The 23,514-nt window shown below is 38.9% G+C and overlaps 1 protein-coding gene across 1 annotated transcript in view; it reads right to left on the bottom strand.

The window, feature by feature from the left end:
• Nucleotides 1-1,399: 1,399 nt before the first annotated feature.
• Nucleotides 1,400-23,514, bottom strand: part of SMIM13 (small integral membrane protein 13) — a 30,816-nt gene continuing 8,701 nt past the window's right edge. The window contains exon 2 of the mRNA XM_036448679.2: nt 1,400-6,260. Coding sequence (XP_036304572.1) covers nt 6,073-6,260 — 188 coding nt within the window. The 3' untranslated portion in view covers nt 1,400-6,072. The remainder of the gene's footprint in view (nt 6,261-23,514) is intronic.

Raw genomic sequence — 23,514 nt, 5'->3', positions numbered from 1 at the left:
CTTTGCACATGCTCTTTCTTTCCTCTGGAATCCTCATCTCTACCAGAAAAACTCCTGCTTCTCCCTTTTAAGATTTTTAGAGCAACTTTTGCTATTCATCCCTCTTTTTCTTCTCCCCCCAACAAAGTTCTCCATAAATAGCATAATTTTTATTATTGAAGTACTTATTTGTACCTAACAATCATACACTGGCCTATAGAGTTGGGGTTGGAGAGCAAGCTGAAAATATTCTCACAGCTCCCCAACATTCCTCTTCCATTTTCAGAAAACGATTTCCCCCCCCCCCCCTTTAATCCTTACCTGATGATATTTTCCCATTGATTTTTAGAGAGGGGAAGACAGAAACATTGATGTGAGAAAAACACATCAATTAGTTGCCTCCTGTACACACCCTGACCAGGGGGGCCAGAGAGGAGCCTGCAACTGAAGTACGTGCCCTTGGCCACAATCAAACACAGGACCCTTCAGTCCACAGGCCAACGTTCTATCCACTGAGCCAAAATGACTGTGGCTCTTTCCTCCTTGTCATCCCAAGACCTTGAGATAAGTCTCCAAGTCCCTGACATGGTTTCCAGGTCATGGTCATCTTCTCCATACTAACTTCAGCTATCATGTGTTAGTGGCCATGCTCACAGTCTACACCATGGCTGTTGAGTGAGTGGTTCTCAGATTCCCCTTTTCTCTGACTGTAGTGTCAACTATTCAGAACTGCTTCACCAATAAAATCCTAGTCTGTGCCTCAAACTTCCTTCTATCCATTATATACAAATGTTACACTCATTTTTTCCTTAATCTCTACCCCTTCCCATTCATCCAATTTATCAGTGCCTTAATGATCTGACTTCTCTTACATACAACCCAGCCCAAATCCCAAAGCCACTCTCCAGCAGTCTCAAATGACCTGCCCTTTAGACACTCCTACCTTACAAAGACTGATCCTGGCACAATCTGTTTTTTTCCCATCCTTCATTCTTGGCAGCTCAGCACTGCTGGAGAAAAAGCAAAAGTCGGCCTCCAGCCAATGCAACTAATGGTTTCTTATCACAAACTAGTTTTCAAAGGTATTCCTCAATCTTTTTTCTTGGTTTTGGTCAGTTTTCTCACTCAGTCTTCCTGGTGGTTAATACTAGTAAAAATATAAGGCATGATCTATGATATTATGAGAAGAAATAAAAAGGCTAACATGGGAAATGTAATCTAGCTCTAATGTTATATGTCCTTCAGGTTCTAAGTCAACTACTTTCATGATACTCAGAATACTACTCCTGTCTTAATTCCTAGAGCTTTTTAGAGTTTGAAAAATGGACCACTGGGAATAATGCCTGCTTTCAAATCTCTTTATGTCCAAGGCACCCTTCATACTTATTATACTTTGTCAATGAAACATACACATCTTTTGTTTGTGTTCATTTTAATTTATTCTGTGAGGTTTAAAGTAACAGTTAAAACGTCATACAAACAAACCACAGAGGCTTTAGGTATAGTATTGACCAGTTTTAAAACAAAAACAGTGAATGATCACTCATTTTTAATTTTACATATTATTATACAAAGAACTATTAACACACAATTTTAATTCCTTATAAGCCTATTTGTCAAGCAATGAGATGACAATGCATCATAGCACAGCACAGAATGTCTCCTTTAAAAAACCACAGGAGCAGTATTTGGTAGAGTGGTTATGCATACAACTAACTTGGAGAGTAATATTCAACATTGGCCATAAAACAGGAAGCACATGTACATTAACACATGGAAAATGTAACTTTTATTAAGATAAAATTTTACTCTTTATGCTGTAAAAGCTGTAAGATACTTTAGAAGCAGACAATACAAGGTGCTTTCATTCTAGACTCCATAACAATATACTATTCCATTAGCTGCTTGAGTCTACAATATATTAGTATTGTTCATTGGCTTTTTAAAAATAAATTTTACTGATTTCAGAAAGAAAGGAAGAGGGAGAGATAGAAACATCAATGATGAGGATCATTGATAGGCTGTATTCTGCACTCCCCACACTGAGGATCGAGCCCATAACCCAGGCATGTGCCCTGAACAGGAATGGAACCATGGCCTTCTGGGTATATAGGTCAATGTTCAACCACTGAGCCATACCAACTGGGCTTCATTGGCTTTTTAAGTGAACTTCAAATATAAAAGTTTACAGTGAAAATCTAAAGTTACATTGGTTACATGTTACATTAAAATATAACTTCAGAAAAACTGACTTCAAAAAATACTGCATCACTGACAAAATAATTTTTAAATGTTGCTTTTAAAAGTAAAAATGTACTACTTTCAAATCATTTAACAGGTTTTGGTTTAAAATGCCATATTTGTGAAACCATTATGTAATATATTCTCAACTTTCAACAAAGTAACAGTTTGAAGCTGTTTTAAAACCTAATATCATCTAAAGAAATGGGTCGGCACACCTGTGAACTGGCTATCCTCCAAATAACATATTTATGTTTCCACCAGGAAAGGACTAAAAAAGCCACTGAATGCATTCTATTTTTTGACTGGACATAAATATTAAAAACCTCACTCAACAGTGCTACACAAATATTTAGTGTTTTTTGGCATTTAAGTCAGAGTAATGCTACCAATATATTTGATACCTGAAATTTTCACAAGAGTTTCAGAGGCAAAGAGAAAGACTTGAGAATGGTTAGTTGGGAAGGTAATGAAAACAACTGGCCAGTCCTCAATTTTAAAATTACTCTTTAAAAGATGGTGTACCTGATCAACATCATTGTTAATGAGTATTTAGACATAAATGATATTGACCGCATGTTTAATGCTCAGAACTTCTGAACTTTAAAATTAATCACAGGCTAGACCATCTCCTACTGAGAAACTGAAAATGCCCTTATGAAGTTCCACTAAATTCAACTACAAAAGCTCTAAAATGGGTAAAAAACATAAACATTATACCACACAAATAATTCTGCCAACAGGTATTTCTCTTGTCTCTTTCAGTGGCCTTAGAAATATGTGCTATTGTGAGAATATTGGGGGCAGAGGAGAAAAAAGGTTTTAAACAAAGGAATTAGTTTGGAGGATTTTCATATTGGCATCAGGGATTTAACTCTCTTGAGAGTTAAAACATGGTGGGGTGTGAGCTGTTAAAATGCTTTTAACTGTATTTTCCCCAAAAATAAAGCAGAACATTTCTTATAATTATTTTTAAAAAGATATTTTTGAAGTATAAATATTAATAAATACTACCAACATATATACCTTTACATGGATTAAATTGTTTACTTTGTGGATGACAATTGTAGGTTTTAGGGGATTACATCGGCCATCAGTTTTTAATACTGATAACAGTATGGAAGCTCAGCCAGCTACTTAAAAGCTGTCAGCAATTATTCTCTAAACCTAAGATATTTTTATATATATAAAAGCCTAAGCGACTAGACAACCAGACAACCAGATGACCGGCTGGTAGCTATGATGTGCACTGACCACCAGGGGGAAGACACTCAATGCAGGAGCTGCCCCTTGGTGGTCAGTGCGCTCTCACAGCGCAGCGGGAGCACCGCTCAGCTGACAAACGGGCGCCAGACACCGGGCTCACAGCTGGCGAGCACAGCTGGGGCGGCGTGAGCCTCTCCTGGGGACACTCTCCTCTGTATGCCTGAGTGTGGCCACGGTGGTGGGCACAGCAAGGCCAGGATGAGCTGGAGCGATGCAGCGCCCAGCCTGGGCTCAGGCTCCTCCCCTGCTGCCTGCCGCTTCTCGCACTACTTTGTGCTGCGTGGGATTGATGCAGACAGCGGGCTGGAGTCTGACAAACTGGCAGGTAAGGCCAGGCTGTGGTGGTGTGGAGGTCCACTGATCCCCTCAGGCCGGCCAAGGGACCCACAGGTGCACGAATCCATGCACCAGGCCTCTAGTCTATTATAAAGCAGACCCACAGTTCAAAATACTAGACTATGAGAGATCTAATTGAATCCTCCCAGTACCAAGATTTTTAGGCTTTTTTTCCTAACTGATGATCATTTTAATGCAATACTTAGCTAGTAGGAAGCACTGAAATTAATGCATGAAATTTGTGTCATTGTTTTTAATTCCTACAGTCACATAAAAATAGAAAACGGCATCCAATAAGGAAACAAAAATAGAAAGATTATGCCCCACTCTCAGCTGCTGGGGATCTCTGCCTGTAGCACATATTTAAAATTGAAGTTATGCTCTGTGAATTCCCTTTCTGTATATACAAAGGCTGCAATGACAACGGAAGTGTGCACCAGGAATACCACTTGGGTCAGAGCAAGTGAACTATTAACAAAACTGTCAGCATGAAGTATGAGGTACCAAACATAAATTACACACCATCATAGAATAGTGGTGACCAGTTCTTTAGAAACCAAGATTAAACATACAAAAAGAACTTGAATTAGTAAAATAAGTTGGCTTTACAATTCACTCTTGTACAAAGCAGGTAACGGTAAACAGAAAGGTTCTTTAACCCATATCTCTTCCCCGGTAAACAGTCCAAAGTTCAATGAGGACAAATACGCGGACCTGGCAAGTCAGTGTACAGTGAAGCAGGCATTTTCACCCACTCTCCAATGCCCCCAGTCCTGTCTCTGGGATCTTGCCATTAAACTGCTATTTGAGAAGTGTTTTCTCCACGAAACATGCCTTGAGCATGAAGTCCTTCCACACAAAGGGAGTGACTAATCCTTTCTCCCTAAAGTAGAAGACAATTCTCAGATTCCAAAGCTACTAAAGTCTTGAACAGGTTGCCAAAAAAATGTCTCATAGAGTATAACTATTTTAATTATAAGAGTTAGAATTAAGTTAGTAATAATTGTTATCTTAGAAAAAATAAATGTACAAGCTATTTCTTACTTGTCAGATGCACCATATGCATCATAAGGAAAAAGACACAGGCCATCAAATTATGACACAATGCTTTCATATCACATACAATAGAATGTTTATTTTATATTTACTGAAACAGAACTTTTTTAATTAAACAGACTTTTATCACAGTCTTGTGCATGTGTTAAGAAATAAACTGGTTAAGTTATACTATAACTTCATACTGAGTGCAACTTTTATGAATCACTTCTTACATCAGTCACCGATGCCTGCCTTCTCACAATGGCCCCCTGGGCGGCATCAAAAGCATTTCTGGAAAGGGTGCTCTACCACTGCCTCTGCTTAACGACAGCAGGAAGCTTTGGACAAATATGTCCTGCCTGACAGGAATCGATCAAACCAGCCTCTTGCTGCTTTGAGTGTGTTTCATCTATTCCAAGGTTTTGGCAATTTCTCTCACCTTCACTGCATCACTTAGCATGTGACAGGCAATCCTACTGCATGTGTCTCAGTGGCAAAATGTAGTACAACTTTACTTGTGGTTATCTTCCCTTCTTAGGACTGTAAAGCATTTTGTTGCTTTATAAGATAATATGGAATTGCAGTCATTTCTCCAGCGACGGATATTTGCTTCTCTACGATCAAATGTATGCCCCGCTGCTCTGCTTCCATGCTTATCTGCATACACAACTTCATTTCAGTGCTGAATCATAGTGAAATCTTTTAGGAGACATTTTTAAACGCCAATTAAATCTGACACATTTGATAGCAATGACACAGTGATGACACTATGACAAGCTGTGAACTCACACACACACAGGCTATTTTTCAGCTATTGCCTGGTTGACAGGAATAGTGAATGAAAAGTTCAGAAAAGTTAAAATGTGTGTGGGGGGGGAGAGGAAAGAGTACATTATAGAACTAATAAAATACAGTGTTCAAGCCTGTAATGTTTAACAGATTCACATAAGTGCAAAAACAATAAGCCCAAGAGCCAAAGAATAAGTATATAAGTAAAAGCTAGTAAAGCAAAAGATTATCTTTAACATAAAATTGGTAATGGTCCAATTTGGTTTAAATTCCCTTTATGTTCATATGGCTTACATGTAAATCTTTTTTTTTTTTTTTGAATGGGACTTGAAGTCCAAGTACAAATGCTCTTCAATATTTTAGCAACTGCAAAGACCAAGGATCGCTGCCTTCCATCAGCACTCCCACAGGGTGACGGTGGGGTCAGTGGCCTTCCTCAGCGGGCACCCTCCTGTGACGAGCAGCTCTGATCCTGTGTGGAGATGAGGAAGTGTCCTCCTCAGTTTCAGACCCTGAAGGCTCATGATCTCCCTCCTGGGATCCTGTGTCTCCCACCAGTTCCCGCAGAAACTTGAATTTTGATAGAAAAAGATGCCACACAAAATACCAACCTAAAGAGAGACAAAAACATTAAGAATAATTATTATATGTTATTAATCAACAACATTCCAGTTAATTGTGGGGCATATATGATAAAACATTATTATGCGCAAGTGATTACAAGAATACATTTATAAAACAAGTATTTTCTAAGCATTTATTATGGACAAGGTATACAGATAAACTCTGAATTTATAAAGGGATGGCAGAAACAGTTTATAACTTAATAGAATTTAGAATCCAAGCTTAGTCCATCTATATTAAAATTATAATGAGCTTTGATACCTAAGTAAAAGTGTTTATTATATTAAAATAAAATATTTGAGAGCATTTTTCTTGCAATCCACTTGGAAATTCATATCTCAATGCTAATATTGACTAAAAGTAGTTTTCTTCGATGAGAATACAAAAGAAACAGCCCTGGCCAGTGTGGCTCAAACACCAAAACACCAAATACCAGACACCAAAAGATTCGGGTTCCATTCCCAGGCAGGGCACATACGGTGGAAACTGATCGGTGTTTCTTTCTCATGACAACAAAGGACTTAGAACATCACAGGAACTTAAAAGACAAAGCAGCAGCATGTTTGAGCACTGACTCCAATTTTGAAGTAAATTCTATTGTGGGTAAAATGCTATCAAACAGCATCACACTCTAGAGAAATTGCACATGAGAGGAAGAGTCAATTGATGTGGCCAACTCCATTGTTATCTCAGGAAACTGCCATAGCCACCCAACCTTCAGCAGCCTCTGCAGTGATCAGTTAGCAGCTATCAACATAAGACTCTCAGCAGTAAAAGATTATATGCCTTGCTGAAGGCTCAAATGATGGTTAGCATTTCTTAGCAATAAAGTATTTTACAATTAAGGTATGTGCATTGTTTTATTAGATATAATGCCATTGTACCCATAAGAGACTGCAGTATACTGTAAACTAACTTTCATATGCACTGGAAAACCAAAAATGTGTGTCACTCGCTTTAATACAATATTCACTTTATTGCGGTGGTCTGCAACCAAACCCGCAATATCTCTGATGTATGCCTGTACATGGAACTACAGTGTTTTCTTTTGTGTCTGGTTTCTTTGACTCAGAATAAATTGTAAGGTTCTTCAATCTTATTATTGCTTGCATTACTTCATTTTTATCGCTGAATATTATTCTGTTGCATGGATAAATCACTTTTTTTTGTTTTTGTTTTTTATCCATTCACCAATTAATGAACATAAGGCTAGTTTCTAGTTTGGGCTGTTATAAAAAACAAAGTTTCCACCTTTTGGCTGCAATGACAATTTGTGTACAAGTTTTCACAGGGGCATGTTTTCATATCTATGGTATGGGTCATATGGTAACTTTATGCTTAACCATTTGTGAAACTGTTTTTCAAAACAGCTGCATCATTTCACATTCCCACCAGCAAAATGTGAAGTTCCAATTTCTCTACATCCTCACCAAGACTTTTATTGTCCACCATTTTTTATCATAGCCATCCTGCTGAATGTGAATTGTTTATCCTGTGGCTTTTATTTGCATTTCCTTAATGACTAGGGATTTGAACATTTTTTCATGTGTTTATTGATTATTTTCTTAGAGAAATGTCTATTTAATTCCTTTGCCCATTTTTTTAAAAAGTGGGTTGTTTTTCTTTTATAATTAAGTTAAGTGTTCTTTATATATTCTTGACACTAGACCCTTAACAAATGTATGATTTTGCAATATTTTCTGTCATTCTGTGGGCTGTCTTTTCATTGTCTTGATAATGCCCTTAGAACTACAAAAGATTTTAATTATGATAAAGCATAATTTATCATTTCTTTTTTTATGAAATCCAATCTATCTATTTTTTTCTTTGGTTGCTTATGCCATATGTAGGGAACCATTGACTAAACCTAGGTCATGAATACCTATGTATTCTAAGAGTTTCAGCTCTTACATTTAGGTCTCTGATCTATTTTAGTTAACATTGTGTGAGAGAGAGTTCCAAATTTATTATTTTGCATGTGGATATTGCCAGAGCTGACCAGAAGACCCTGAACAACAGATGAATGATTATTCTAATACATGTTTCTGTGAAAGAGAAGGCTAAGGCGCTACTTGCTATCGCTTCCAACTAGCCCTGTTTGCCTGTCTTCTTTGGCTTTTATTGTCATAACAGCTTGAACTAAAATTAATCTTTAGATATAATTAGCAGGATAAACATCCTTGAGAAAGTATATGCTTTTACAATGTCAGGTCTTTAAAGACTAAACATTGAAATTCTAGAGAAACAGCCCGGGGGATCAGACTTGTTTGGAAAAGTCAAGGTAGGGGCTGCTGCCTTCAGCAAGGTCTCCTCAGAGATCCCGACCTTTCAGAGAATCCTCCCACAGACATTCCAACCAAGTCCCCAAGATATCAAGTCCTTCCCAAATGATTTGCTGAAAACACTGCTCTTCCTCCCAACCCCATTAACTTCTCTTAGAAACTTTGTCAGAAATCAAATTACATAAATGTTATAGTTTATTTCTGGACTCTCAATTCTACTCCATTGATCTGAATGTCTATCCTTATTAACAGTACCACACCATCTTGATTACAGTAGCTTTGTGTTAAGTTTTGAAATCTAGTATAAGCCCACCAACTTTGTTATTTTCTACACTATTTTTGACTTATCTGAGTCCTTTGCATTTCAATGTGAATTTTAGACTTATGTTGTCAACTTCTGAAAAAAAAAAAAAAAAAAAAAAAAAAAAAAAAAAAAAAAAGCGGCAAGAATTCTGAAGGGAATTGCACTGAATCTGTAGATCAATGTAGGCATCAACACTTTTTTAACCTGTTAACCGAGCGGGACCTATAAATACGTCAAACATAAACACTATCGGGAACGGGTAGGACATATGAATACGTCCTTGAAATATATGTTGCGCCCTGAGAGGGACGGTATATATTTTTTGTAATCTTTATAATTGTTTGTAAAATTTATAATTTTTTAATTCGATGTTTCCATTTTTTTGTTGGTATTCTTTTCTATTTGTTTGTAATTTTGTATTTTCCTTTGTGCTTTATATATAAATAAACAAAAAAATATATATTTCATTTATTTTAATTAAGTATAAATAAAAAATAATAATATAAAATTACATCTGCTGGGTGTGACATACTGACACGTCCTAATGAAAGAGTATGTGCGTAATTAAAAAGGGAACTTCCCGGTTAACAGGACACATATGGTTTAGATAATCAGGAAAATCAGGAGAAACTGATACTAAATAATAAATACTCTGTAGGCTTATAATGTTTTAAATAGCCCAAAGCCATTGAATGGCTTAAATTAATAAAGCCAATTAATATCAACATATACTAAGGAAAATCCTTAACTCTTAAGTTAGTTTTGAGAACCCAATCTAAAAGTTAAAAGAACTCATTTGCCCAAAGTGCTGTGCTATACATAGAGATCATGAAAGTGAATTTACCATGAAGGAAATTATAGTCAAGCTCAAAGATGAGAGTCTTAACCTCATAAAAATGAAAGATTGCAAAAGTGGTTACAAGCCATAAAATGACCACAAAGAAAAGTAAGGGAGGTCACTAAAGGTCTTTTGACTAAAAAGAAACTATGGTGAAGGGCTGTCACCACTGGAGTTCCCACCATAAAATACCGTCGTGCCCTTGGGATGATTATGTGAAAGCAAAGTCTCCCAGCATGGAAATCTATTAAAACAAGGCACTGAGGATAGCTGTAGGAGTCAGTTTAGGGAGACAGAAGAGCATTCAATTAGATCACAAACTCTTTCCCAATTTAATAAAACAACCCCCCGCCCCCATTTTTTAAATCATTGTAACAACTAAACAATATAAGGAATTCAATTGTAAAGTCAAAATTGAGAACATGATGGCCAGTGAGAGAAAGTCCAGTGTGGAGCAGCATGTTAAGACCATTTCCTCCACACTTACCACTGCTCTCCACACCAGTTACACTGCTCAACTCCACATGTCTTTCATTTTTACCCCCAAATATGGGGCTAAGAAACCCTGAAAAGTATGCTTATTTTCCCCTATTCTCTCTGGGCATATGGTGAGCAAGGGTAGGGTAGAGGTAGATAATGACACTGTTTCCCACAAAAAATAAATCATCTTAGAGAATTCCCCTAATATACATATGAAGTTCATCTGATGGCAGCCACAAAGAACAAATAGCCACTGTGCTTGGTTTTTACAATGGCTACTGTAATGACAGGCTGGGAGGGCAACGTGAAGGGATAAATTGTAGTGCTGATAAGAACTGCTGTAATGTTCACTACATTAAGGGAAGTTCACCAAGTTGTTTTCTAAGGAAAATGATTAAGTTCTTACATAGCTGTAGTTTGGGGGAGAGAGGTGGGAGGAAGATGTGGGAGAGGGGGATTTTCATATCACAGTATCTAGAATTAGTAAAATCTAATGCTTCTATTATACAACAGATTCTTTATCAGTGTTCAGAGTCTGAACTAGGAACAATACTAAAAATGCCAGGCAGTTTGAACGGAAGAATCACACACTACACATGGACAGGGTGGATCAAAAGTAGGTTTACAGTTGTAAGTATGTGAAACTACTTATTCTTATATTTTTATTTATTAATTCTTGTATTATTTTCCATATGAACAACTGTAAACCTACTTTTGCCCCACCCTGTATTTTGGGAAAAAGTACCATTTCTAAAACGCCAATGGGTATATACCAGGTAAAGCATGACTTAGAAAAAAACACACAAAGGATATAGTAGTACAGCACCAGATAAAACTGCTAATAAAAGCAAAGATGGTGGCGCCCACAGCCAATAAGGAGATAATATGCTAATTGACTGTCACACCCTCAAAGATGGCAGTGCCCAGTCTCCTCAGCCCCCCAGTCGCCCAGGGCCAGCCCTAGGTGCAAGCAAGCCTCAGGTGCCAACTGCCCAGCCACTCAGGGCTGGCCTGAGGGATGACCAAACAACTGAACAAGCTGGCTGCATGGGACGACCAAACTAGCTGGGGGATGAGGGACAAACGACTGAATAAGCAGGCTATATGGGGCGACCAGGCTGGTAGGGGGATTAGTGAGGGATGACTAAATGACTGAATAGCAGGCTACATGGGGCGACCAGGCCAGTGGGGGAGCCGTGAGGGACAAACAGGCTGGTGGTGGGGGGGGGGCAGTAAGAGGCGACCAAGCCAGTGGGAGGGGGGCAGTTGAGGGCAACCAGGCCATTGGGCGGGGCAGTTAGGGTTGACGAGGCCAGTGCAGGACGGGAGGCAGTTAGCAGCAATCAGGCAGTCAGGGAGGGGGCAGCTGGGAGCGACCTGGTAGGCAGTGGGGGGCAGTTAGGGGAGACCAGGCTGGTGGGGGTAGGTGAGTGGGGGGCAGTTACGGCAATCAGGGTGGCACACAGAGGCAGTGAGGGGCAATCAGGCCGGCAGGCAAGTGAGTGATTAGGAGCCAGCAGTCCAGGATTGTGAGAGGGATGTCCCAAATTGGAGAGGGTGCATGCTGGGCTGAGGGGGAACCCCCTCCCCTCGTGCACAAATTTCATGCGCTGGGCCTCTAGTCTTATGATAAACACAAAGCAGAACATTGCAGACATAGTCCATCTCCTGTTACTTTAATAAAACAGCTTTTAGTTCAAGTAACAGAAACCCTGTCTTAGCTTAACCAAAAAGGGGGAAACTATTATATCATAGCTTACAGAAGTGTCTCATAGAACACATGGAAGCAAGCACTCCATACTAGGCCATTGTGAACTGACACCATTCTCTCAGCATTGTGTGTTTCTCTACAAGCTTGCTTCATTTTCTACTAGGTTTCTCTTGCATATAGCTGCTTTTTTCCAGCTCTATATGACTTTTCAGTTCATGTCCTCAAAAAAGCAACCTGGAATCTCTGTCCCAAGTTGGATGAAGTATAAGCCCCAAGACCAATGTGCATTACCTGGGTTAGGTATTGTGAACATGGCTGTAGGGCCTACCCCTAAAAGTTCAAGTGATTTTAGAGATTGGAGAGGAGTGGATAGAAAAAACTCAAGTAAAATGTCTCCTCTACTTTTATTAGGTAAACAGGTTCCTGAAGGATGGTCTCCCCTAAGGACTCACACCCCAAAATCCCTAAGGGGACAGGCAATTCTTTTACTGGATAAAGTGTAACCCAAACCTTCAATTTTCTTGGGATCTGCCTCGATTCCTTTAAAATCTCAACACATGTGTGACCTTTGATGAATATTCACATGGCAAGAGGTCCTCAACCTCTGTAACAGAAGAACTACTTAGGGTACAGGTAGAGATGGCATCAGATGAGAGTCACATGTCACTTTTAGAGAAAAGGGCACATGTAAATGCAAAGAAAGTTCAAAAGCATTTAATATCCAGCAAAATGACTCCAGTTTGAGATAATGTGGTTACCACATTACAGTCATTCACAAGAAGAATCACTCAGACTGGGTACTCATCTTATTCTATGAAAAACTACAGATTCCCAACAACTTCTTCCTGAATTCCCAAATTAATCTCCAGAGATTGTGCTTACTCATTTTTTTTTAGTTCCCTAGATGATTCTGATAAACACGCAGGTTTGGAAAAGACAAATGGAGTGAAGAAGATACTTGATTACTTTTGCAGATCAATTACAAATATTGGCCAAGGAAAAGGACGAAAGGATTAGCAATGGAGCACCAGTGGGGAAGAGATGAAACTATTGACCAGATCAACTATTTGAGAAGATTCTACTTCAGAAAGGCAGGAAAAGCCACCTTAGTATTAGTGATTAAACAGAGTTTATAGAGGGGAGCTATAAAGACACTGCCCAGATATTGCTGATGCTGAGGCAATGCTGCAAGAAGATAATGGATGTGCGATGAATGATGTAATGGATGGTCAGAAGTTGGCCAAAAGAATATCTTTGTTCCACCCTAACTAGTTTTGCTTAATGGGTAGAGCATTGGCCTGAGGACTAAGGGGTTCAATTCTGGTCAAGGGCACATGCCCAGTAGAGGGTGTGAAGGAGGCAGCCGATCAATGATTTCTCTCTCATTATTGATGTTTCTATCTCTCTCTCCCTTTCCCTTCCTCTCTGAAATCAATGAAAATATTTTTAAAAAAAAAAGAATATATTTGTTCCAAGTAAAATTGTATTGTCTGGTTAAACAGAATGGTTTATTATAACACTTATGTAGTCAGAGTTCATTCTTTTGTATAGTATGAACATAAGAGAAAACAAGTGGAAAATTACATAATACAAAATGAAGCATCACATTTTATTTACATGTTATTGGTTATAAGAGATCATCAAATTAAGGACAGAGGAATATGCAGTGGAGTCTGGGAGGGGGAGAGGCACCACAGACCCAAGGAATAGAATCAACAGTTCACTGTGACTTTACCGTAAGAAAAGACCAAACTAACTTGGACTCTGGGCTTTAATGACTAACTTTTCCCAGGTGTGTATATGCGTCTTTAAGGGACAGCAGCATAGGAAAAATAATACCACTAAATTAAACTCAGGCTACTAAAGGGACCTGCCTGGTGTACCCTACATTACTATAGCAGAGAGAACCTCTCATCGAAGTATGGCTCATAAAATTCATCCCACCCAAACCTAATATGCAGACCAAAAACTCCTTACTTATCCTTATTCTATGAGGCATGTGTCTTGTCTTGGGATTTAGTATGAAAACATGGCAAGAGAGAGAAGAAAAGAAGTGTGGAGGTGTGAGGCAGGACTGTCCACAATTAATCAGAAATTTATGCTGACTGTTAAAACAAGTATTGCAGGTTTTTTTATAGTTTAAATTAAGGCAAGTCTGTGCCTTGCTCCAGTCTTATACTGAATAAGCACTGTATATCAGAAAAACTGGCTTGTAATAGAAGGTATGTATTCTGGGATAAGCAAAGGAGCATTCACTTGTGTATGCCAATAACTAAGTTGGCTCAAAAAATGAATTACACTATATGTTGTTTTTCTAGGCAAGATAAATGGGCTGGCAGCAGAAAGGTAGTAATGAACTTGAGTGATGAATCCTCACCATCAACATACCACAAACAGGAATAGTTCTAACAGAGTTCACAGTTCACAAAGTATTCTTACTGGTACATTCATCATTCCATTTAAACCTCTGAATAAATAGGACTCAGAATCATCCCCAATTTCTAAATAAAATAAAGGCTCAAAAGTGACTCATAACCACTGAAGAAGGCCAGCCAGGCAAAACACAGCAATTAATTTTAAAATTGTATCTAATTTCTTAGATTTTCATGATGAAAGTAGGTAATTAGGGAATGAGAATTTGATTTCATTACCCAAGAGTTTTTTTAGGTCAAAAACCTAGATGCAGAAGAATCACAAATTCTTATCTTTGTGAAATCATCCCAAAGGAGTTTTACATAATCCCACCTTCATGATGGTATCTAATGGTTAACTAACTGGCACACTATCAATCTCAATTTGTATAAAGTTCTTTCCCATTTTCAATCCTATTACCTTATTTTCATTTTACTCTAAAGGCAGCAAAGATTCACTTCTAAAACAAAATAAGCTAAGTAAAAACAGAGCCATGCTCTTCCAATCCCTACCACAATGCTCCCTCTATTGTTCCCTCTACCGTCCGTTCTTAATGACACTCTGGGCAACACCAGAAGATAAGCCCCTGGAGATACCATTACTGAATCAACACAATGTGGAACCATAATACGTCCACATCCAAAACTCTTTTATCCAAAACCTGAAAGACATTTTTAAAGTTGCCTTTTAAACCCTCTCCTCTTCTCAATTTTCTCCTCCCTTTGGTGGTCACAATACTCCCATGGAAACAAATATTGCCTCTATTACAAATAACAACCAAATTTTTCATCCATACCTTCTAGCTCCTTCTTTTGATTTTGTGTTTATGTACTAGGGACTGTACCCCCTCCCCATCTCTCTAGTGGATACATCGTCCCTCCCCCTCAGTGCTACAGATTCCACCTTAATAAACCACCTCCCATCTGTTTCCTTCACTATGTTCCTAGTGTCTTTCTCTATCCTAGATCAAATTCTTATTATCTGTCAACTAGATTATCACTACAATCTCTTACAGCTCAGAAGCATGTTGGAACTACACTGCTTGGCCATGAATAGTAACTCAACAACTTACTTGCAATTTGGGAAGGTTAACATCTATATGTCTCAGTTTCTTCTTCTATCAGAGATAACAGTACCCACATTCAAAGAGTCAATATGGTAACTAAAAAATTAATACATGTAACACGCTAAAAAGAATGCCTGGTACATAGTAAACAATCATCAAATGTTAGCCTCAGCTCCAGACATGAGGCTATTAATGCTGTTTCTGAAAACTAGAGGCCCCTCTGGCTCCAAGAGGACACTCATTTTCCCTTCCTATCAAAGGCTGAAGATTACTTTCCTAATATCTGCGGAGCAGACTGGGCAGGGCAAAGTGGGGCAGACCAGACCTGAGCAAGTGGAGCAGAGCAGAGCTGTCTAGCCAGAGAAGGACCTAACTCCAGGGCCACCTCACAGCCATCCTGTCCTCACAACCATGCTGAATCACAATTAAGTTATTTACAATGAATAATAAAGTTTTCTTCGGGGATTCCTATTGGCACTGAATTGGTGCTAAGAGCCATCAGTTGATAACCCTTTCTTTCAAAACTGGAGGTGCAATGAGGCAAAAATTAAAAGACAAACAAATTAAAAACAATAGGTAAAACAATCTTCGTTTACAGTTCACATGACTCTGGGTTAAAAATCCTGTGGAATTTTAAAAAGAGTAAAGGAATTCTCTCTGCTTACCCTCCCCTCCCCAAATCTTACAGAACAGTGAAATGTGACAAGATTGCAGGATATAAAGACAATATGCAAATATATGAATGCATGACAATGATTTGAATGAATTTAGCAGTTTTGCAGAATATAGTGTCAATATACAAAAATCATTTGTTTCTACATATAAGCAGAAAACATTAAAAGAATACCATTTACAATAGCATCAAGAATATGAAACCTTTACAGTTAAATTAGACAAAATTAGTGCAAGACCTAGACTACAAATCAAAATGTAAAATCTTGCTAAAATAAATTATTAAATTCCTTTAAGAAATGAAGATATAATATGGTCATGGACCTCAACCTTAAATGTCAATTCTCTCCAACTTGACCTAGAGTCAATATATCAATTTTGACAAGCTGATTCTGAAGTTTATAAGGAAATGCAAAGAACCTAAAATAGCCCAAACATTTTAACACTATATAATCTACACAGTTGACATAAAAATAGACATAAACAGGTCAATGGAACAGAATAGTCCAGAAATAAACCTAAACATATAGAGTGAATTTATTTGTAACAATTGCCTTTTCAATAAAAACAGTTGGATATAATTATGTAAAAAATAAGAACCCCAATCCTTAACTCAAACCATACACAAAAATTATCTCAAAGTAGATCACAGACCTATAGGTAAACCTAAAATATAAAATTCCTGGAAAAAAATTGTAGGAGAAATATCTTTGTGACCTTGAGGTAAGCAATTATTTGTTAGGATTCAAAAAAACATTAAATACAAAACAAAACAAAATTGACAAATAAGACTTACAAAACTGGGGAAACATATAAAAGAAACTGCTTATTTCAGATAGTGCTAAGAGCTCTAAAAACTAAGGTTAAATGAGATAGAGTGACTGGCTAAACTACCTATGTGGTCAGTTGATGTGAAAACCTGAATGATGAGAGGAACTAGCCATGTGAAGAGCCAATGGAAAACCCAGGAAAGTACAAGGTTGGCCTGTTGGTGGACTACTGAGAGTAGTGGGAAGAAGAAAAGATGCATGGAGCAGAGGGCTGCATCACACAGATCCATGAAGGCCACAGTAAGAAATTTAAACTGTACTGTATTTAGAGTACAGGGTCGCCTAAGACCATCAGAAAACACAGATATTTACATTACGATTCATAACCGCAGCAAAATTACAGTTATGAAGTAGCAACGAAAATAAGTTTATGGTTGGGGGGGTCACAACAACATGAGGAACTGCGGCATTAGAAAGATTGAGAACCACTGATTTAGAGAGAAATGAGAAACTATTGGAGAATAGATTTTAAGCAAGGAGTTGAGGCAGGACAGTAAGAAGCTAAGAATATTCCTTGGCAAATAGAATGGGAAAACTGAGACAGTTAAATGGCCAAGCAGTTTACAGCTATCTAGTAATTTGAAAATCCTATCTTTCATAACCAAGGACACTTAAGAGTAAATGAGCCGAAACCAGTTTGGCTCAATGGATAGAGCGTCGGCTTGGGGACTGAAAGATCCCGGGTTCGATTCCGGTCAAGAGCATGTACCTTGGTTGTGGGCATATCCCCAGTAGGGGGTGTGCAAGAGGCAGCTGATCGATGACTCTCATCGATGTTTCTAACTCTCTATCTCTCTCCCTTCCTCTCTGTACAAAATCAATAAAATATATTTAAAAAAAAAAAAAAAGAGTAAATGATTTACACTTCTCCTCCACAACCAGAGGAGGAGCTGCTGCCCATTAGAGGGTAAAATAGCTTAAATCACCCTACTCAGAGAGATACACAGTAGAAATCTAATAATGCCATTTGCCAAGGACAGATAAAGTTAAAAGAATAAATCTCATTTTGGTACATCAGCATAAAGCTGATGAATATTCTATTGAGATCCTCCCCTAAGATCTCCCCTGAGCCCCCAGCCTTTAAAGCCCTTAAGACCAAGGACACAGAATGCTTCCCCAGAGAACAAAGGAACTTTCCCTTCCCCCCTCTTCTTCACCTTAGCATCAATCTCCTAAACTCTAAGGGACCCCATGAGACTTGCAACCAAGGAGCAATGGGCAGCAGCTCCTCAAGGCCCCCTTTTCTCTGACTTTCCACTGAGTTGACAGCAGTCCCATCTTTGCTCACTTCTTTCCCATAACATTTCTAGAGAGCCAAAGCAGTCCCAACTAGTCTCTCCCCTGTTGCTTCTTGTGTCCTTAGCCCTCCCTTGTTTCGCTGTCCCCAGCCTTAATAAATGTACTCTCAAAATTACCTGGGTTCCTGTTGTGAAATCTTTCCTTCACAAAGTCAAGAACTCACACACTTCAGGCCGGCCCAAGGTAGACAGGCTCCGGGCCCAGACCCTGTCCATTAACAGAGTGATGTTTTTAAGAGAGGCAACTGATCCATCAAAGCAAAAGAAAGGAAACTCTAGATGGCAGGAAAGAGGGAGACTAATTGGAGCCAAAATTCTATAAGGACCCATAGAAAAGACCTGAGATAGGAAGAGGGGGGGGTGAGGGAAGAAAAAAGGATGAGTTCAAAGTCCACTTACAGAATTATCTTGCAGGCAGCCAAGTTTACAACACCCAAGAGGGAAATAAGAGGATGCCTCTCTGGAGAGATGGAATACCCAGAGAATAAACCTCCACACACTTACAATTGGAGATTCCTCTAAAGAAGAAACCCTATCATCCTGCAGTGAGCCTGAAGCAGACACTGAGAATTTATCACCATTTTTTACTACCTTATCCTTAAACATGAACAGAAAACAGATCACTAGACATTTGCAAAAAACCTCCAATCACAAAAAGAATCCAAAGTGAACAAGAAAAAATAAATATGTGATAAAAATAAAAGCAATACAAGGAAAAGAAAAATACTCCATTAAAAACAACAAAACAATTCCAACGGCTATGTTTATGGAGATAAGATATTACATACATGAAGAACAGCTGCCATAAAAAGAGTAATCAGAAAACAAGAAAGCTCTAAAATTAAAAATGAGATAGCTAAAACAACAAATTAAGAGGTAGAAAATAAAACCCCAAATATCTTCCAAAAGAAAAGGAGAGGAATAAGGTAAGGTAGAAAATAAAAGCTAAAAAGATAAAATTAAACAATCAGCCCAAGAACTCAACATCCAACCACTGGAAGTTTCAGAAAGGATAAAGAAAACAAAGGAAGAAAATTATCAAAAATATAACTATAAGTTTCTCTCTCCTCCCAACTGGTGGGCGGAGTTATGACATTACTGGCACCTGTCACAGAGACATCTCCAAGACATTGAGCCATCAATCAGCACCTGCCAAAGTATCCTGGAGCCCACCCCTTCCTGTTCCGCCCTGCGTCCAACCTTCTCCTGTTCCTCCCCTTAAAAAGACCCCCAGATCAGCCACGTGCTGCTGATCCTCCATGTCCAGGTGGCAGCCCAGCTAGGTCCATCTCCCCTCCCAACTCCTTCAATTCTGATTTCTCTACCTCTGTAATAAGTCCCGCTCATTACTGGTGAATAAACTTTACTTTAAAACTCCTTGGTGGTCAGTTTCCTGTGCCTCAAACCTTACAATAACAAATTTTTCCCAGAAATGTAGAATAAACGTGAATCGAAGGAACCAGAAAAAACGAAAAAAACATACCTAAGTATATCATTAAGATGTTTCAGAATAGCAAGAATAAAGAAACAGAAAGTATTACATTTCTCAAAATCAAACCTAGGAAACTAGAAATCAATGGAGTAATATTTTAAAATTCTGGATGAAATTATTTGCAACACGAGATCTACTCAAATTATCAATCAAGTGTAAAGGTAGAAAATAAAATAAATAGACATTTTCAAGCAGACATTAGCTCAAAAAATTATTTTCCATAAATTCTTTTTTTTTTTAGAAAGCTACTGAAAAATGTGCTCCAGCAAAACAAGAATGTAAACTGAGAAAGGTGGTGACATGAGATCTGAAAGAAGTTTCCAGCAGAGAGGGTAAAGGGTGGGCAGAGAATAAAAGCTGTTAAGAAGGAAGAAGGGCTTTGGGACTGGGGGGTAGAATTGGAGGTAGGGACAGGAACAATTTCTTTGAACATATATAGGCAAATATTACTAATGGATGAATGTAAGATTATGGAACATAGGAGAGGGGGACAAATAATGTGTATATACAAAAAGTAATACAAGGTAAATTAAAAATGCAATTATTAACCTCAAGAAAAATGGAGAATCACCGTGTGTCCTCCCTCTCTTTGCTGGAGCACACCTGGGCCTCTCCTCCCTCTTTCATCCCTCAAGGGGCGTATCTCTCTCCCTCTTCCTCATAAGCTCCAAGTGCCCGTCTACTACCTCTGCAATCGTCTAAATAAACTTTCCCTTATAATTGGAGTTAGGGAAGGAGGGAGGGAGGGAGAGAGAGGGAGAGAGAGAGAGAGAAGAGGAGAGTACATAAGAAAGGAAGTGTAGTCAAACTATACTACTTGACCAGCAGGGACAATTTACACAACCAAAATATAAATTTTGACTAGCAAGTTAGCCAAAAATTATCATTATTAATGGGATGCAGGAAAAGAAATTGGGTCTCGCCGAAACCGGTTTGGCTCAGTGGTAGAGCGTCGGTCTGCGAACTGAAGGGTCCCAGGTTCGATTCCGGTCAAGGGCATGTACATTGGTTGTGGGCACATCCCCGGTAGGAGGTGTGCAAGAGGCAGCTAGTTGATGTTTCTCTCTCATCGACATTTCTAGCTCTCTATCTCTCTCCCTTCCTCTCTGTAAAATATCAATAAAATATATTAAAAAAAAAAAAGAAATTGGGTCTTTACTTAGTAACGTCTAGAACTGCAAAAATCAAGAAACAACTATGAGTAAATTATTCAGGAATATGAAAGTAATTAACTAGGGAAAACTGAAACTGAGAGTTGAAAGGAACTGCATTTTCCCTAGTACCATTGAGACGGGCCGGTAAGTCAGGACAAGCCAAATAGAAAAACCGAAATAGTTAAACAGCAGTTTATAGCAATCTAGAAAATCTACATGCCAAGCAGTTTGTAGACATCTACCCTGTTTCCCCGAAAATAAGACAGTGTCTTATATTAATTTTTGCTCCCAAAGATGCGCCAGATCTTATTTTCAGGGGATGTCTTATTTTTCCATGCACTAGGTCTTATTTTCGGAGGATGTCTTATTTTCGGGGAAACAAGGTAGCAAATTATACCTTCCCTAAACCAAGGACACTTAAGAGTAAATGATTTGCACTTCTACCCAACCAGAGGTAAATAGTTTAAATCACCCTACTCAGGGAGACAGAGAGCAGAAGTCCAATTAGTACCATTTGTCAACCACACCCAAGGACAGATGAAGTTAAGAGAATAAACCTCATTTTGGTACATCAGCATAAATCTGATGAATATTCTATTGAGATCCTCCCCTAAGCACCCAGCCTTTAAAATCCTCCAAAACAAAGGTCCTAGCACATGCTCTCCCTTCCAGGTGCATGCCAGCATCTTTCCCCGGAGGCATGCCTTTCCTAAACTCTAAGGGACCCCAGGAGGCTTGCAACCAGGGCAACAATGGGCAGTGGCAGAACATCCCAGGCAAACCCCTGACTGTCCCCAAGGCCCCCTTTTCTCTAACTTCTTAGTGAGTCAAAGCACCCAGCCTAGGCTCATTTCCCCAGTCCCCCTTGTTTCATTGTTCGTAGCTTTAATAAACATCCTCTAAAACAGCAGTTGCCAACCTTTTGAACCTCATGGACTATCAGTGGTCCAGGGACCACCAGTTGGTGACCGCTGCTCTAAAATTCACCTGAACTCATGTGAAACTTTTTCTGCATGAACTCAAGAACCTCACACTACTTGCTGGCCCTAGGCAGACCCACTCAGGGCCAGTTCCCCTCTCCAGTAATACTACTGACTTTTTAACTTGACTTCTTTTTTTCAAACCTTAAAAATATTTATTAAAAAAAATTATATATATAATTTTATTTTGAGTCCCGATGCATGATATTCATGCACTCTGGGAGAAGGGTGTCCCTCAGCCTGACCTGCCCCCTCTCGCAGTCTAGGACCCCTCAGGGGATGTCCGCCTTCCAGCTTAGGCCCAAATATCCCCTGAGGTGTTCTTATAGGCTCTTGCCACGGCCACTATTGCCCTGCTTGCCAGCCATGAGCCCAGCTTCTGGCTGAGCAGCACTCCCCCTACAGGAGTGCACTGACCACCAGGGGGCAGCTCCAGCATTGAGCATCTGACCCCTGGTGGTTGTCACTGTGCATCATACCGTGTTTCCCCGAAAATAAGACCTACTTCCAGGTTTCCTTCTGAGTGAAATATAAGGCATCCCCCGAAAATAAGGCCCCCCTAGGCTCTGTCTCAGAAACTTTGTGAAACCTAAACTGCAAGTTATGACTTGGGTGAAGAATTCATGGGAGAAAATCACTGACAGTTGCATTGCAAATGCACTGCGAGCAGGCTACCTTGACAAGAAGTACTCATTTAAAGACAGTGCTATTGCTAAATATGAGAAATTTGGTCCACTGATTCTGAAAGAAATGGAGTCACAAGAAATTCACCAGGAAATTCAGGAACTGGATTGTTATGATGATGTTCCAGAAGGTAATGACATGATTGTCATTGAATAAATGAGTAAATCCTTGATACTGTAGGATTCACAGTGTGTCTGGTTTGTGTTGACAACTACCGTACTACCGTACCGTATACAGGTAATAAATTTCCTTTATTTTCATTTAACAATAAATGTGTACCGTATTCTTCTTCATGGAAAAATAAGACATCCCCTGAAAATAAGATCTAGCGCATCTTTGGGAGCAAAAATTAATATAAGACACTCTTATTTTCAGGGAAATAGGGTAGCAATGGGTCATTCCACTACTTGGTTGGTTTGCATATTAGGATTTTATTATATAGGATATATATATTCTCCCCCCCCCCCCCCCCAAGAAGAAAGGAAAGGGAGAGATAGAAACATCAATGATGACAATCATCTGTTGGCTGCCTCCTGCATGCCCACCACTGGGGATAGAGCCCACAACCTGAGCAGGGCGTGTGTCCTATCTGGGAATTGAACTATGGCCTCCTGGTTCATAGGTCAATACTCGACCACTGAGCCACGACAGCGGGCTTGTTCAAAACTTTTGAGGAAATGTTTTCTGAATAAAAATGTCTAACCAGCATGTGAAAAGTAGGTTATATAGAAAAGAGGGAGTGGAAAAACACTACTTAGGAAACCAAGACAAGCCAAAAATTAAGGTGATGGTGATGGTAGACATGGGGGAAAAAACATATCAGATTTTTTTAAAATCTATTATACTTTTAACTGACAATGATACTAGCTTAACTTTTACCTGTAACTCCCCTCCAAACAGAGAGACTTCTTTTAAGAGGAAGGAGTTTCTTACACAAAATGCTTTGTATTCGCATAAATCTGTACTATTCAGAACAAAACCTGTTCTGCTGGCAGAGATTGTGGGTTCGCAGGGACATTTAAGCTTTCATTAAACTAG

Source organism: Pipistrellus kuhlii, unplaced genomic scaffold, assembly GCF_014108245.1.
Source record: "Pipistrellus kuhlii isolate mPipKuh1 unplaced genomic scaffold, mPipKuh1.p scaffold_m20_p_2, whole genome shotgun sequence".
Classification (NCBI taxonomy): Eukaryota; Metazoa; Chordata; class Mammalia; order Chiroptera; family Vespertilionidae; genus Pipistrellus; species Pipistrellus kuhlii.
The sequence above is the reverse complement of the archived record's forward strand: the minus strand, read 5'-3'. Positions and strand labels throughout refer to the sequence as shown.